The sequence below is a fragment of the Malaclemys terrapin genome, chromosome 16, assembly GCF_027887155.1.
Source record: "Malaclemys terrapin pileata isolate rMalTer1 chromosome 16, rMalTer1.hap1, whole genome shotgun sequence".
NCBI classification, from domain to species: Eukaryota; Metazoa; Chordata; order Testudines; family Emydidae; genus Malaclemys; species Malaclemys terrapin.
Genome location: NC_071520.1, coordinates 29,400,490 through 29,418,417, shown reverse-complemented (window position 1 = coordinate 29,418,417; position 17,928 = coordinate 29,400,490). Strand labels below are relative to the sequence as shown.

Genomic DNA, 17,928 nt, shown 5'->3' with positions numbered 1-17,928 from the left:
TTCTATTCTCAGTAGTGACCTTGGACCAGATGGTTCCTCTCTTTCTATCTCAGTTTTCCCACCTGTACAATGGAGATTATATTTGTCCTCGTTTGGGAAGACCAATCCTATGTAGGAGTCTAGTTTATACTGAGCAAGCTTATTGTTGTCTGAGGTGTGAATTCCCAAATACTTCAGAAGATTATGCATTACAGTATTTGGGGTAAAGCTCTTATCCAAATGGTGCAAAACTGCCTGAAGATGAGCAGAGTTGTGTGAATTGTTCTCCATTCCACTAGTGCAGACAGGTGGCTGCCGTCTTGTCTCTCAGTGAACTCTCATCACTACAGCACTTCTTGGCTTTAAGTGTTTTAGGCCAATGGGAATTTTGTGTATAAATACTTGCTGCTTGCCCAGGACACATGTTGGCCCCTATAATGACGCTCTGAAAAGTTACTGCTCAACAGCAGGAATAAAGATGTTTAAACTGTAGTCCTTGGGAACAGCTGTCTGAACACTTTTGAATAAGTAAAACAACCAGCACATTAATCCTTTGATCTGTAGTGATGGTATCCTTGAAATGCCATTTTTAAAAGTCAAAGCTGGACAAATCCTTCAATAAACGTCATGTGCTATTGATTTGTCTGAATTATATGAAATAATAATTTAATATGGGCATTCATTTCTCCTGGTATACGCCTATTTTATTATAAAAATCCGGCTGCTATATCCTTCAGAAGTAAAGTAAAATGATGCAACTTTCATTTCATATTTCTGGTTGGAAGAAAGAAGGAAGGATGATCTTGTTGCAAAAGCACAAGGCTGAGATTCAGGACTCCTGGGTTCTATTCTTAGCATTGCCGTTGATTCATTGTGAGACTTGGATCAAGTTTCGGCACCTCTCTCTCCCTCAGCTTCCCCATTGGTAGAGTGGGCAAGTCACTTTCCCTCTGTTCTCCATCTTTACATGGGACAGTGATAGCAGAGAGAGATGAGTTAGGGAGCTTGATTCAGCCAGTCCTCCACATGTAGAACTCCAGCTGATTTAATTGGAAGCGGAGGGCTTACAGGTTTGGGGCTGCTGATCGTCCCATGCAGTAAGAGCACCCATGTTACACTGGGTTGTGTGTGGTTTATCACATGAATTCCAAGTCCCCTTCCAGGGCTGTGATAATTAAACTCTCCTCCTTTGTTTCCCTTTGCATCCTGCAGCGTCTACTACATTTTAAATGTCACCAGGGAGATTGATAATTTTTTCCCTGGTCTATTTGCGTATCATAATATCCGGGTGTACGACGAGGAGACGACAGACCTCCTGGCTCACTGGAATGAGGCATATCATTTCATAAATAAAGCCAAGTAAGTGGACAGAGATGAGCGAATCAGTGCTTGGGGGCATCCGAGGTCGGGATAAGAACCCATCATCAGAATCTGTGGAGTGAGGTCAAGTCCTTGCATGACGCTGAGGCACTTCCTCCAGCAGGGGGCGAGGGAGCGCCCTCACCAGTACCGTGGCTATTGTAAGGATAGTCATACTGCCGAATAGCATATCAGCAGAGGATATGGAACCATTTACAGAAGCTCATTTTAAAACCTGCCTCCCTCTGAATGTCCTGTTAGTCAGAGAGCTGTGGTTCCCACTTCAGGGCAGGGGCAATGAGAAGTGTATTCAATAGGGAAGTAACCATCCCCGCTGCTATTACTGGACAAGTCCTGAGAAGTGTCCGTTCTGACTTTGACTCTATCCCCAGCATCCAATTCCCCTGGACTCCTTCATGCTCCCAGCTCGCTGTCCCCAGGTTTGGCACAATAACTCATTCAGTGTCTTTACTGCCCTGTCAGTTAAGTAGCTCTACCAGGCTAATTAGTAGCTGTCCCTTTGCTGCTTAATTGCTGAGCTCTTTGTGAGGCGATGAAGAGGTTTCTGGGACCCCTGCTCTCGCCAAGGCCTTTGAAAAGGGAGTTCAGTTGGGCCCCTGGAATGCCCAAATACCCCGACTGTTCCCGTCAGTGGTTAATCGTTAACCCCTTCACAACCACTCACAATTGTGCTGAGATTTTATTTTCAGCGCCTTGTTCAACTTGCTTTTTTGTTTCCCTTTTTGTTAAACGAAATGTTCGTTGGTTTCCAGTAGCGATGCTACATTCTGTTCGTGTTTGCACCTAACACCCTAAAAGATGGCAAGAGCCCCGAAGGGTCCTTCTGATGAAGTAAAACATTTTGAAATCCTTGAATTTTGGAATAAGCAGAGCAATGGCTCCCGGCAACAGTTAGTGACATGAACCACTCACATTCTGCTGGGGTGTCAGCATGTGGCTTGGAACCTGATGGGCTTTTCTTCATTTGGATCTGCATGGGGCAGCTGGACAGTGACACCTGGTTAATTTGGCCTCTTTCATTAGTCGGCCAAATCCCGCCCTAAATTAGGACCAAATCATTAGGATTGCAGGGGTGTAACTAGCGGTTGAATTTGACTTTGTCCATCAGCCACAATGCTAGAATTAATAATGGGCTCAAAAAGTAAGGGGCTGCATCTGAAGTTGTGGAGGTCCCATCCCTGACAGCTTGTGGCACAATTCTGCCAGGTGACGTAATGGGCGTTGAGGTTCCTAAATACGTCGCAGGAGACGCTTATTCCCACGTGTGATCCTTCATTCAGTTGCCTTGCCTCCACCTTTGAAGATGGGGGCCTGGCATAAGGGCCTTCTTGCTGGGCCTCCAACCCTGTTACTTGCTCTTCAGATTGCACGAACGTCTCCGAGGAAGCCTCTTTATTTGTGAGACTTCTTGCTCTGTGATTTTCATCCAGTCACTCCACCCTCCAGGGCACAGGTGATAGAGAAGCCCTCATGTGCAGTGAACAGTGCAGGGGGCCCTGGTAGGGAACCCATCATGCCTGCTGGGTCCACATCTCCAAAGACAGGGACATGCAGACAAAGAGAGCTTTGGGTAGTATCTGAAATAGCAGTGCGGTTGGGGTGAGAGGAGAGTGGTTAGGGGGTATCACACTTCTCCAAATCCTAACTTTCCTAGAGAGTTTATTTTCTTGGACCCTTTAACCCAAACCAATTAACTCCCTCTGAGCTGTGACGTTGGCTCGGTCTGGAGAACAAATGACCATCCATGCACCATATAAAACTGTGATAGTAAAACTTAATAAACAAAAGGATTTGAGATACAGTTTTTCTTATTTTTTGCCTTCCTCTCTAGGAAAAATCACTCTAAGTGTCTGGTACACTGCAAAATGGGTGTTAGCCGGTCTGCCTCTACGGTTATAGCTTATGCAATGAAGGAATTTGGCTGGTCCTTGGAAAAAGCCTATAATTACGTGAAGCAAAAACGCAGCATTGCAAGACCAAATGCAGGCTTCATGAAACAGCTGCTGGAGTATGAAGGGATTTTAGATGCAAGGTAAGGTGATGGGTGGAATGAGAAGGTGACTTGCAAGGAAACAAAAAGAGCCTGTTGCAGACTAGAATTAGCAATTTGCAGTTGTGTGTACACACATGTGGGGCCTAAGCTGGGCAAAGGACAAATAAGTTAAAAATGATCAGAGAGTTGCTTGGAAAGGGGGAACACGATTCTGTGAAAACTGGGAAAAAAAGCAGGTTTTGGTCAATGTTTCAGGCGTGGGTCGGAGCTAGAGCAGGTACAGGAAGCAGGTCTGGCACAGCTACTGGGCCAGAACGCGTCGAGCTGCCACTGTGCTGCTGTTGCTACAAGGTTTAAATGGGGATCTGTGGGCTCTTCTGTCCACTCAGGGAGCACAGTCCCTGAGTAAGGGGTATTGGGCCCAGCGGGCTCATTGCGTGGCTGGGCTCCCATGCCTGGAGCCGGCTGAGTTCCTGACGCTGCATAGACATGCAGAGGACAAAGTCCTGAAGTTGGAGAAGTCTGCCTGAGTGAGGACAGCCGGCTTCAGCCCTTCGTTGGTTGTTGCTGAGCATCTTTTTAAAGTTATACTCGCGTGACTCTGATACATGTTTTGCGTGCGCTTGATCCAGATGCTTTCAGCTGGGAGACTTTGTTTCTGTTTCTTCATTAGGTGCGTATCGCCTTCATTTCCACAGCAGCCATCACAGCTAACTACAGAGGTGGTCAATGCCTTTTAAATCACAGTTACCTGATTCTTGAGGACTTTGGTTGCTGTTGTTTTTCTTCCCTTGAATCTTACGTAATGACCCAGCCATTTGTTCCCTGTGTTTAGACCAGAGCCTGATGGCTTCATACATCCTGCTCCTCTGCCCTGCATTGCCACTGTCCTCTGTAGTGGGTGATCTGCTTGGATTGCATGTTTCCTCCAAAGGTTTCTGAGGGGCGTGACTTGTATGGGGCGGGGCACTGTGATGTATTTACATTCGACAGCTGCTGAGTGTTTTATTGTAGTAAGTTGTGCCTTTTATTTTTCTCCCCAGCAAACAGCGTCATAACAAGCTGTGGAAGCAGCAAGCAGAGAGCAACCTATCCCAGAATGCAGATGATTCTACGGGGCCCAGTGACTTCCTGCTCGATAGCTTAGACATTGATCTAGAAAACCGCCTCTCTGACCTGGACGCGCCTTCACAGTCCACGTACTTGGACAACAGAGCCAATATGGAGGCCGGGGGGTTTCACTACTGCTTCCGGCGCCTGTCCGACTCGCTGCTGGAGAACAAGCTGCCTGGTGACAGGGAAATATTTTTCCAGGTGGAGGATCTAGAGCGAGACGTGCTTTCGGAGCAGGCCAATTTGCTGGTGGATCAGCCTCCCCCAATCCCTCCTGAGGCTGCGGCAGACACAATGAAGGCCAAGGAGAAAGTAGAACCACTGGCAGAGCTGAGAAGTTTCTGCGAGAAGGAAGTGAAGAAGTTGGAGTCCAGCATGCCAAAGGGGAGGAGTGTGCACAGTCAGGTGGATCCGGGAAAGGAAAGCATCAGGGAGGAAAATCCCGTGGAGAGGTGGAAGCGGCGCTTGTCTGTACACAAGGAGGAGAACTTACTGAACAGAGAGAACTTGAATAACAACAACAGCAAGAGGAGCTGCCCAGAGGAGTTCGAGGTGCGTATGGGCTTAAACGTAGATGATTAGTAACACCCGACACCGTGTGCATGAGACAACTCTCCGCATCCTAAGATTATGATGTAATTTGGTTTGGAAGTGAAGGCTCCTGTAGTAGTGCCTGTCTCCATGCTGAGCCTTTTCCTTGTAGAAGTGCTTCTGACCATCGCTTTGCTTGCAGAAGTTGTGGAGCCAGCCACCAAAGAGAGCATGCAGCTACATGAACATGCTATAAACCTCTCAGGGGAGCCGCCTTCCATGACCATCACTTGAAATGGTTGGTTTCTTCCAACTCCAGACACTGTCAGCTGGGAATCCTCATGGCTTGACTCCCACTGCAGAGCCCAGACTTCAGCAGTAATGGAGAGAGGCTTCCTTTAAGCCTTGGAGTCCTTATAGATAAAATGTTTCCTATTGTTCTGTGTCTTGTTTTAAACTAGCCTGACTCTGCTATTCTGCATCCACATTGAATTGTTTGTCTGACTTCTTATTGCCTATTCTTTCCTTTTATAGCGCGATGCCATATTTGGAATCCTCAGTAAAGTCAAGCCTTCCTACCAGTCATGCACTGACTGCATGTATTCCTCAGCCAGTGCCTCCGCTGAAGCCTCTAGGGAGCAGTGTGAGACGCTGAATCCAGCTGCCGCTTGCTGCAGTTCTACAATCTGTACTCAGCCTTCGCTCCTCTCCCATGTGACTTCGAACTTGTCGGACCAAATGCCTAGCAAGTTGCAGGCTGAGGAAATAATCAGGGCTAAAAATGATGTTTTGCCTCCATTGCTGCAGGGAACTAGTGTTTTGGAAGGTGGCACCTGCAAATCTGTGGCGGATCAGCATTGCAATATTTCTGAAAAGCCAAAAGATGCACCAAAAACACCTGTCAAAGCACTGCTTGTCAGGAGAAATTCCCACTGTGAGAAAAGCCCTCTGAATACAGAAGTGATGAAGGAAGAGCCTCCATCCAGAAAAGATGTCAAACCCACGAAGGACCTGAAGTACTTGCTGTTTAGTAAAGATTTGGAAAAGCCAACCACAAACAGTTATTTGATGCAGCATCAAGAATCTCTTATTCAGCTTCAAAAAGCTGGCTTAGTTAGGAAGCATACCAAAGAACTGGAGCGTCTGAAGAGTGTGCCGTCAGAATCCTCATCACTGGTAAGAGAGAGCTCCGTGAGCAGAATTGATGCTAGTATACCAGAGGAAAACCAAGATTTGGCTTTGCACCAAGACCCAGTATCTCTTCTGGGCCCAGCACCTTTAATATCTGAAGACACAGAGAATGATGTGGAGAAGTTAGAGGCCAAAAACCCCTTACAGGGACTGTCTCAGAAAACCTCCACGCCTGTCCTGTGCAGGCTGGAACACATGAGCAGTTACACAAAGGACTTTCTGAAGACCATATGTTATACGCCGTCATCTTCCAGGAGTTCCAACTTGACGCGCAGTTCTAGTAGCGACAGCATACACAGTGTGCATGGGAAACCTGGCCTGGTGAAACAACGAACTCAGGAAATCGAAACCAGGCTACGACTTGCTGGTTTGACTGTTTCTTCCCCTCTGAAGAGATCCAATTCTCTTGCCAAGCTAGGGTGTCTTAACTTGTCCTCCGAGGACTTATCGAGTGACATGGATGTGTCAACACTAATGAACTCAAAAGAGGCCAAATCGAGTGAGTCTTCCATGCTTTGCGAGTCACAATCCCCTCTGAGGAGCGTGGACGTAAGCTCCAAACTGCTAGCAAATTCAGCCACAGGAAACTTGAAGAGCACACTTTGGAAGGGCAAAAGCTGACACGTTCTGGTGTATGTTTTTTTTTTTTTTTAAATCAGCATTTATTGCCTGAACCCAATAGTTCATCTGATACAACGTCTTTACCCCCTTCCTTGTGCAGTAAGTGGGGAGAAAGAGGGACATAACTGACATGGGTGAATGGCACAATGAAAAAAAAACATTGCATGGCTTGGAAGAGTACATAGTGTGTGAACTGCCTACTGTTCCTATAGGACAATATTCCCAGTACTGTTTGCCAAGTATAGTAATGTTACAATACATATAATGTAAAAAAATGCTGAAAATATTGTTTCAAAAGTCTCAACAAAAGTCATGGCATTTTTTAATTTTTTTATTTCACAAAACGAACATAGCACAAGTCTCTAGTTTAAACATCCACTTGTGGAAAAACCTGTAGATGGCAACATAAACTCTACCTCTGTTCTTGATGATTTCTGTGTTGATTTTTTGTAAGGTTTATTCCAGGATATTTAAAGTTTTTGGAAAGCATTCCTACAACATCAACTGTAAAGACCTGAAAGAGTGTTGAGGTGTAGGCTTTACTGTACTGAGTAACTCTAACTATGAAGTGAAGTGAAAAAGTGTGGAGATGTTTTTTTATTGACTACGTGATCTGCTGACCTGATAGTTCCTCTTTCCTGTATAATCAGGGTTAGCTGTCATAGTGTCTTGTGTTAATAACAAAATGACGTCTAGGCTGTGTGTTTTGAAGGCTTCTGTAAAAGTGGAGAGATGTCTTGTTCTTCAGGTATTGTTGCTCTTGTTGTGGTTTTATAGTTATCCCAGTAATAATGACAAGCCTGGCCAGTAGGTGACCATGAACCATTGTGAAATGTGTGTGATGCTGGAGTCAGTGGTGTAGCACTTGTGTTTTGGAAGCCCTGCTTTATCAGACTGTTGATGGCATGCATTGCAGATGAGAAGGCGACTGACCTCTCTCCTGCTACAGAGGGCAGACGGTTGGCTTTATTGTCATTCTGTACATTTGAAACCTGGGAAGATGATAAGTTAGTTTATTTTTGGTAGAACATTTCTCGCATCCTGGAGTTTGCAGCAGAAATGCAAAGCAGCAGCAGGTTATCTCAGGAAGGTATCTGGTTGTCCCTGAGCTCTGAAGCTGTTTACAAGTCCCCACATTGAGTAACATCCAAAGGGTTTATTATTTCATCATCCGGAAGCAGTGGGGGAGGATGAGTATTCCTGCTCTTGTTTGTTTATAGTACATATTGTCTGGGATGCACAGGTTAATTTCAGTGATGGTCTCCTCCTGATGACAATAGAAGTGCACATTCTGCTCTCGGATGAACATGTGGTGCTCCTCTGGGCTTCACTGATCTTACACACCCATCCAAGGGCAGAGTTTGAGGCCAGTGCAAGGAGGAGGCAGTAGTTTTACTAGCCTAGCCTAAATGGAATATTGCACTATCTCAGAAAGGAAGGAAAAGTGGAGAGCTAGATTAGTTTTCACAGTGTTAAACAACCATTAAGTCTTCTACATGGTACTGCTAGCTAGATTTCTGATACAGTAAGGCATTTAGGGCTCAGTCCTATAGCCTCTGAAGTCAGTGGCTTCAGTTGTGCAGGATTACCTCCTGGAACAGAGCCCTTGGCTGTAGGCCGTTCTTTTTTTCATCAGCTGTTTTGTACTAGTTTCTGTCAGAGGTTTATGGCCAATTCAGAAACACTCCGTTTCCACTAGTTCTCATTCAGGCAAGTGGGAGTCTGTTGCGGAAAATCTTGGGCACAGACCTCAGGATTCAGCCCTTGATGATAAAACAGAATTCAAGTAAAAATGGGGTTGATCAAAATGAGTGAATGAGATGATAAGAAATCTGCTTGAGCCACTTCCCGAGACAGGCCGGTTGGACACACAGATAACCCAGTTTAGCTCTAAAATGCTGTCCCTCAACAAAGGGGCAGTGACATGGCATTCACAGCATCATGGGTAACCAGCCCCATATTCATTTGTGGGTCACTGTCTTCACACCCAGTGACCATTTAGTACAGAACAATTTCAGATAAATATTGTAGTACCATTGCCCTCCCGCCCCTGCCAGGTGCAACATGCGTCAAAGGAGGCCCTTTGCCTCTGGGGTGTGTAACATATTGTGGTAGAATGCATTGCCAGCCTGCTAGAAGAAGCACGTTTAAAAAAACCTCCAAAACTCTGGGAGATACCTTTTTGCCAAATGAAGGATATAATTTTCAAAAGTGCCTCAGTCACTGAGGAGTCTGAGTTCCATTGCGTATCAGTTGGATTTAGACTTAAGTGACTTAAGCACTTTTGAAAATGGAACTTAGGCTCCTGAATTTTCAAAAATGCCTGAATTCCATGTGTTAGACTAACTTTGGTGTCACGGTGAAATTTAAAGCTTAGTGACGACAAATGATGGATTTGTTGCGCTCCGTGGTTTTAACAACCAGGTCCATGTGAGTCTGACCTGTTTTTTAAACATCTACGTTTGCAGAGCTGTTGTTGGATAAAGCCTTTCAGATGGGGATGGAAAGTGAAGAGTGCAACTTTGAACAGCAAATCCTACAACCTGCCATTTAAAATGTTTGCCTACCCATTTGGGAAATGTCCCTTGGTTTCCACCATTTAGAATACCCGGGATTCCTTTTTTTTTTTTTTTAAAGTAACTCCCCCAATTTTGTACTAAAAGCAGGAGAAATATGGGCTGGGAAGCAGTAGATAAATATTCTTCCTTAAAGGGGTCAAAAATGTATATACATCTTGAGCATATGGCAAATTTGCCATTTCATGTGTGAGAGAAGCAAAAGCTTCTCAAGCAAGGCAGACAATGGCAATATCTCGGAGGACGTGAAACATTTTGTAATCCACGTTTTCTAGTGTCGGGAAACCGATGTCATTGCTAGAGTTGGACCTTCCCTTAGCTGCAATGTTTGTGTTATTGTCTGGCTATAAACCTTCAGAAGTGGATTTAGCATGGACACTTCTTTTGATGCTGTGATTGTCGTTGGTTCTTGGTGTGGTTCTTTTCACTGAACCCACCCTTTGGTGCGTCTTGGAAATCAATACTGACTAGATCACTTCAATACACTGTGAATTCACTGACACATGCCCCCCTTCCCTCCCCAGTTGTGACATTTCAGTTTAGCTGTATCTGGGGTGTGGTGGTATATCTAAAATATTAATGTTGTTATGATGTGCCTAATGTCAAAGCATCATGGGTGCGTTTCCAGGTCCATATCTACTGTAGTGTATTCCAAATATTTTTATTACTTGTCTTTTAGTTGTTCTTACTTAGGTTTTATTTGTAAAAGATGGATTGGGGAGGAGGGGTGGTAGTGAGCATGGGTAAAGCCATTGCACTGCGTGTTTGATTCCTGCATGGCGGGATAGGGTTTCTTCAGAGCCTATTAGCCCATGCTGAAATTATCAGCGAAGATATTTTTGAAAGCTGTTAATCTGTTCACCAGCTCCATCCAAACCACAACATTGTGCTCAAGGCTTGAGTGCAGCACAACAGCTAGTATAAAGTCACAGTGGTCACAGCCAGTTGCACAGTTGTTCAGATTCTCCCTGTCTGCAAATCTGTGCACCTGTTCACACTGACAGGGAGAGGCCCTTTCCCATCTGACACAGTTGGACAAAGGCTGCCCTTATTTACATCCATACTATTCCATTGAAGCTGGAGCTGCAAGGCAGAATTTGACCTAGTTATTTTATTTAATTTCTATTTTCCCATGGATTTTTGCTAGCCCTCTTTATCCAGACAACCCTAAAGGATCCCTAATAGTGTTACTGTAGGATAAAGCAGATAGTTAACCCCTCATGGCTAGGGGACTGCATAGTGTTATTAAGTAAGATCTTGTGCTTCTCCTGTGGAGAGCTGGTCACTTAGGTCCAAATTTTGCATGCAAAAAGAAGAGAGAATGGTAATATTTGTAATTCTCCCAGTTGTGTGTGCAGATCACGCATGTGTGCATACAACACATGGGCTAGGTTAGATGAAGATTGTTGAAAGTGCTGATCTCTTGTCTAACTGCTCCCACTGAAGTCAATGGGAGTCTTAACTGTTGATTTCAATGGGCGTAGAGGCAGGCCAATGATGAGTGCTTCTGAAAATCCCATGTAATTGCCTGTTTCCAAGAATGGAAGGAATGACATCCACAGATGTGGCCATTTAATTTTGTTTCTGCAGGTTGTTTTGCACCTGTGAGTGGGCTGCTGCCTTTTGAAGATGCCTTACCACCTGTTGTTCCCATCCCCAATGAGCTGTGATTCCATCTATTTGCTTGGTGTGGGGACGTGCACTCCTCATAGCACTAACTGCCAGTAGGGAACCAATCCCAGGCAGTAAGACACTGCAGTATATTAATACACATTGCCTTTGTTCACAAAGTCATTGCCATGTACGCCCAATTTGACATTTGTTGGCCAACCCATTGTACCTTGTACTAAGATAGAAGCTTAACAGGTGCTTAGACTTGAAGAACTTCCGAAAATTTCCAAGTTGTTTTAACAATACAAGTGAACAAACCTATTTCCTTCCTGTTTTCTTCTTCTATGACCTGCCAAACTCTGCTACATACAAACTACTGCTTTGGTAGTTTAGTTTTCAGTTGACTACAATGCCCATATCGTGATTGGGGGAAAAAATCACACAGACTCCGTTATTCTGTGGAACATAACTGTGTCACCACACACACAATGTAGCTTATCAAACTTGAAGATCCATTGCTGCTTAGTGCAACACAATACTGTCGATACATGTAGTTTATTTTTAATTTTTTTTAAGTCAATGTATGCGTAGAGGCTCTAGCATGCCAATTCAAAGTTTTTGTAGCCAAAAGATGCACTGCTTGCAGGGTTGTTAGTTTCGATGCATGAAAAGATAGTTGTTTTCTTTCTCTCCTATGTATTGTAATTGTTCTTTTACAATTGAGTGCCTTAATAATAGTTTACAAATACTGTGTATTTATGCTGAGCTGGTAAACGCTGCTGTTTTGCTGTTTTGTCTTGGTGCTTTGATGTTTCAGTGTAAGTAAGACCATTACTATTTGCATGTATGAATCCTGTATAACCCTCATGGTCCCTGATCTCAGAACTGCTAACCAGTTTTCCTTTGCTGCGTGTATTGGTAAAACGATGGGCTTTGTAAATGGATCCCACATAGATTCCAGCTTCTGTTGTCCTGACCCCACCGCTTATGATTTATCTCTGCATTGCTGCAGACAGTGCAGGCAAGGGAGGGCTTGACAAGACATTCCAAAGATGGAAGGCCATCGTTACGCTTGGAAGAGTTACAGGCATGATCTAAGCCAAGGAACACTCCAACATCAAATCTGAAATGCACAAACTGGCACCTTATTTCCAGCGTATGCTTTTTTTGTTCCATGTTTTAGAAATAGCACCGTTTCGGTCACCATTTCTCAATGTGTTCTTTAACTAAATAATATTCCTTTTCATGTCGCAGACATTGGGCTGCTCTCCTCGCCTCAGAGTTGACCCAAGGCTCGTGGATAGTTACCACCCTTGTTAGATAAACTGCGGACATGAATAACCAGTAGCTGTTTCAGTGCATTGCTGTACTCTTATGATAACAGTGTTCTTTTTATTTCATTGTATTTCTTAATTCTGGTTTTTATATTTAAATATGCAGTATCTTTTGTACTGTACATTTGCAGTAGGGGATGCATAATGCACTTTTTTTTTACTTTTGTTGGTAAAAGTGTACTGTACATTACATGTGCTTCTTGTGAGGAAAATAAACATTTTTTTGTTTACAAGAGAGGTTTGCACCATCTCTTGAGTAACGTCCATACATAGTCAGCTTGTGGTCAGCATTTCAAAGCAGATGACCGGCCAGGTGCGAGCCTCCGAAACATTGTGTACAGTATATTACAGATGAGTCAATGTCAATAATCAGCTGTCGCTGAGAATGGGGTACTACCTGTGCGGCTGACCTACAGAGCCAAACTCGGTGATGATGAATGTGGGAATGTATGTCACATGTCACGAGCCAGATTCTCATCTAAGTGGCCACCATTGCATTGCCAGCCCATCAAAGCCAGTGGAGTGGTGCTGGCATAGCTGAGATCAGAATCTGCCCCCAGAGTAAGTGTGCATGAACAGTCAGGGAGGGTAACTAGCACCAATCTCTCTGGTATTCGGTGGGGGCGCAAATGCATGTAATGTTTTGTGTCAAGTGATAGGAATGGTGTGGGAAGCAGGAAAGAGAAAAAGGAGCCAGCAGGTGGGGGTGATATCAAGCAGCCTTCCTCTCTCCCCCCCACAAGTTTTATCTCCTCCACGCCTCCTTTTTGTTACATGCCCTCTTTCTCCCCTCACTGCATAAGCCAGGCTTGTGTTCTACAATCACCAAAATCAGATTGGCGCATGCTTACACCCCGTGCCACCTTCAGCTGTTGTGCCTCTTACATTACCATTGCTGAGTTTAGCCAAGGGGGAACTGTGCCAATTTACATACAGTCTGAATTTGTCCTTAGTAAGATCTTGTTACACCAGTGATTTGCTTTCTTCCTGAATCACCTGACCCAGGGAGTGCAGAGCCCAGGGGTAATGAGGAAGGAGATACAAAAATGGGGACTGGGTTAGAGAGGCAGCAGACCCCAGAGGTCCAAAAGAAATTGGTCCTTGAGATGACCTAGCAATGCTGAGATAACTGGTTTATGGTGCAGCTTCTCCAAGCTCATGGTGCAGTTTCGCCAATATTCTTCACTGTGAAGAGGTTTTAGCATCAGCATTTGACTCTCATCTCCCAGTGACTTTGCTGTCTTTTAACTTGGAGAATGTTTACCCCTTTGTTTGCTGGGTTTATTTAATCCCATTTATTTAATTTTTGGAAATAAAGTCTGAACGTGAGCTGCAAGTCTTTTTTAGTTTCTTTTTGCAGAGAGGGGGTTATTTGAAATAAAAATAGAAATCTGTTTAATGGAAGACAAACAGGAATTAAATATACAATGGCAATAGATTTTTTTATGAGACTGGAGTTTGGATTTAAGGAAACTCTTTCAGACTCTGAGCATCTCAAAGCATCTTACCCAGTAATGAGTTGATTGCCAATAGCATGCTGTCTGTGCAGGCAAATGCAGCAGCTATTACATGCTAAGCAATATTTTGTCCACAGCACGGGAGAATTTTTTTTTATTTGAGAGGATACATGGCATTATCTGACAGTGCCATGGGCTCTTTAACTCCCAGCAGACGTAGTGAGTCGAAACCTGGGTTTTAATGTCTCCTTCAAAGAACAAATAACTAGCATTAAAGCAGATTAATTGTAAGTTACAAGATGTAACTGGGAAAATAAAGACTTTTTCGTGATGAGTCAACTCTGCTCCAGACCAAAGTTTCATAGGACGTAGGATCAGCCCTTCCAGTATATTCACCAAATTTTGCCTTTAAAGGCAAACAGTGAGCCTCTGTCTCTTGTGCCTTTAAGGAGTCTTGTTACTGCCTGGAATTGTTCTTGCTCTCTAAGCTGCTTCGGGGAAGAAAATGTCAGTGTTTACCTTGGCAGAGTAACAAAGCACAGGCCGAGGATGTTCTTCAGCTTTGGCATACTTGCTAATTGTCTGGGAGAAAGTCGTTAACCCCAAGGAGTATTGTTTTAAAATTACATTTTAAAAATGGCTTCAGCTCCGATTTGACAGGAGATTGGCATCTGTCATTTAGCCATTGGTCAGGAGGAGCATGGGCAGTGCCAACCCAGGCCTGAACCCCACACTGCACTGCCAGTTGGTTTCACTGACCTCCGGGAGAGCTTCAAAGAGGAGCTCATCTCCGTAACCCATTGGGTCCTTCAGCAGAGGCTGCCCACGCAAGCCCCAGTTAGTGCTAAGATGCTGTGAGGATGCTGGGAAATAATTGACACGTCCACACGTAGTTTAAACTCATGCCAACATTAATTTGCCAACTTCTCAAAATACTAAGTGTGAAAAGAGAAATGAATCAGGCATCCAACACCTTTAAGCCTCTCTGGAGCTTGGTGTCATGTGAGTGATGGTTTGATTCAAATATTAACACACACGGCTATTCTCTGCAGAGAGATTAGGGACAGGAGGGGATGCAGGAAATATTTCAAACCTGTTCTTACTTTATGGGTTTATAAAGTATCATCCTGGAACCACAGCTCTTCGTACAGCCACATGGATTTGGCTTCTTTGTTTAGCCAAATGGCACGCTTTTGAACTATGCTAGTGACCTTATAAAAAGTCATCTGTGGAGAGGAATTCATCACCTGGGGGAGCAGTGCCTGTAGGGAAAGGTAGCAGAGACAAGCCCTGTGGCCAGTTCTTGGGAGCCTGGAGGAGAGAGAGTTTACAAGTTGTATGTGAGTGAGTAAGAGAGAGAGAGTGCTATGGATTTTTATTGCACTTCTAGGGGTGAGACTGTGTGTTGATTTTGCTTAAGAATTGTCCCCCTCTTCTTCCCCGTTCTCTCTTTCACCACCTGCCTGTCAGAATGGCCAGTCCTTGTAGGTTTCATGCTGATTACAACCCTAGTACCACATTCTGTTCTCATTAATGCCAGCATCAATCTAGAGTGGCTCCATTGACTTTGGTGGCATTACTTCAGATTTACACGGATGTAAATGAAAAGGGAATTTGGCCTTGGATTATTTGACACCAGTCCCAGGCCCCTACAGCCTAGTATAGTTTCAGTTTAAACGGAGGAGGAAGAAAGTCCATTTTGGTGATAACTGGGCAGTGAAGAAAACAATGCCTCAAAAGCTGAGCCCTTCCCATGGATGTTTTGACAAGAGGTGACTAAAGGCAGCTCTCCACTAAGTGAATGAGCCCCAGCACTGGTGTCATTATGAGCTAAATTCTGCTCTCAGCCAGCAAATGAAGATGGCTCCAAAGTGGGCCACTGAACTTACCGAAGACATTGCTGAAGGGTTGTGCAAAGGTGGGCTCCAAGGCAATGTGTACCCCACATAACTCCGAGATTGGGGTCTGATACGGGCTGTATTTAAACAGGGATAGGACACATTTCAGGATGCTTCAAGACTAATGGCCGATAAAACTGGGCTACCTTTTGAGAATTATACCATATGTGGATCCTTATCTTCAGCTGCCCTTTGTATAACGTTTTCCTACCAGTCAATTGTTCCTAGTTAGGTAGTGACATAAGATCAAGGTATGCACTGAACACATCTTTTCTTGGACCTGCATTAGCTCTGCTGCCACATATGTAACCAGCCGGTTGTTGGTTACCCATAGCCATCCTATGCATATGCAGGTAATGAGGACATTAATTCAGTCTCTTGGTGCCTCATCGTTAGTCAGTGTTATGAAAGGAGAGGAAAATATCCAGTGTTGGAGAAAGCCATCTGGCATGCTTGGAGAGCAGCCACTGAGGTAAATTCCCATTCTTGTCTGAATGTGCCAGTTTAAGGTCAAATGTCTTAGAGCTGATGGGAAATGACTGCCTAGGCCAGACTGAGGATCTTTGATGAATTTTTTATTCTGAACTGTTGACATCCATGTCCACCCTTGTGAAACTTGTGTTCCTTTTATGAGCGGTTCCTTTTCCTATTGCTTTTGAAACTCTTTGCACAGGCCCCCATGTTGCTGCCTGGTATTTGTCTGAATTGTGCTCACTCCAGATTATTGGGGAAACACAAGGAAAAGGTGAGGCAGTGTGATTGCTGTAGAGTTAAACAGAGCAGAAATTGACCGCTTTCATATTTAGCAATGGGGAAAAATGTACCACCCAGGAAAACATCTTGATTTTCAATTCTCTAATGATCCAAGCCTTGTATTTATTTTAGATGTTTGAATTCAATTAGATAAACTTTCTGTCTTTGTGGGTGGTTGAATGGCTCAGGACTAGTAACAAAACATGAAGTCTGTCCTGTCTAGATCATGGATTTGATCCCGGCCCAGGTCAATGGGGGCTGAAAGTCATTGCCACATGACAGCTGCTCAGCAGTTTATGTGAAAGGAATTGGTTGTCTCAGGTCAGTTTCTAGTGGCCATCTCTGCATCACAAGAACTACTATCGCAATCTGTACAGTGCAGGGGTGTGGTGGTGAGACTGTTTCGTTGGTCCACACTGCAGCAGAGCAGAGCAGGCGACCTAGCTGTGTCAGCGTTTGCTGCTGATTTGACGGACTAAACGAAATCGCAGTACAAACAGAATTAGAGCTAAGCCCTGCCAGGAAGACCTGAGTGGAAATCTCTGCAGCCATGAAAACAGGGCCTTCAGAGGCGAACTGTTTTCTCATAAACATTCAGCCCACAGAAAGAGAGAGCCATGGAATAGCTAGATGAAAAAGGAGTGTTTAATGCCAAGCAGGGAATCCCTCGTAATGAAAATCTGAGAAGGCAAGTGTCACGGGCTGGCTGGCCCTTTAAGGAGAGTAGGGCTTAGCCAGGCCTGGGATGAGCAGCTACCACCCTGCCCCCTGAACTGATCCTTATGGCCCAGGGATCAGGTGGCTCGGTTCCCAGAAAGGGCTGGGGAGGGGAGCTGCAGGAGGGTGGTTGTCTCCTGGGCCTGGCCATGAATAGAGAGAGTGGCAGGGGAGGAGGAGGCTGCTAGGGCAGGCCTGGGGAAAGTCCACCTCCCCCCACTCCCCAGGCAGATGGCTTGGTGGCAGACTGGGGGAAGGAGTCCAGGGAGGAAGCCCTCAGGCTCAGCGGCTCGGATCAGAGCTGGGCCTCCAGGGAGAAAGTCCCTCCACCAGTGAGCAAGGCTGAAGGGTAGCCCGGGAGGGGCAGCAGACCCTGTTGTTTTTGAGACCACAACGTGACAAAGCCTCCTGAAAGAAGGGGTAGGCCTGTTGGAGGGACTAGGAGGGAAAGGCAGGGACCTGCCAGGGGGTGGAGGGAGGGTGTGCTACAGGGGTGTAAAACCTTGCCTGAGTGCTGGGAAGGGGAGAGCAGCAGAAAGCTGATCCCAAGGAAGAGAGAGAGCTCAGTACAACACAGTCTGCCTGCTGCGCTGCTCTGCACTCCCGAAACTGCCCTGTGCTGACTGGCTGTGTACTCCATCCTGCCCCTCTTCTCCCCTGCCCTTCTGTGTCCCTCTCCCTTGCCTCTAGCTGATCCCCTCCTAACCAAACCCTCTCCTACCCAAGAAAAATGGTGGCACGAACATGACATTTGCCACCGTTCCATAATTCACT

General features: G+C 45.1%; 1 protein-coding gene across 2 annotated transcripts in view; it reads left to right on the top strand.

The window, feature by feature from the left end:
* Window positions 1–12,593, top strand: part of SSH1 (slingshot protein phosphatase 1) — a 62,589-nt gene extending 49,996 nt beyond the window's left edge. Inside the window, exons 12-15 of one of the 2 annotated variants that reach the window (XM_054006621.1) lie at window positions 1,192–1,338; window positions 3,191–3,391; window positions 4,396–5,017; window positions 5,531–12,593. In XM_054006621.1, the coding sequence (XP_053862596.1) occupies window positions 1,192–1,338; window positions 3,191–3,391; window positions 4,396–5,017; window positions 5,531–6,808 (2,248 nt within the window). In that variant the 3' untranslated portion in view covers window positions 6,809–12,593. Of the gene's footprint in view, window positions 1–1,191; window positions 1,339–3,190; window positions 3,392–4,395; window positions 5,018–5,198 lie in introns of both variants that reach the window. The other variant, XM_054006623.1, reaches the window with a different exon arrangement.
* Window positions 12,594–17,928: the final 5,335 nt, after the last annotated feature.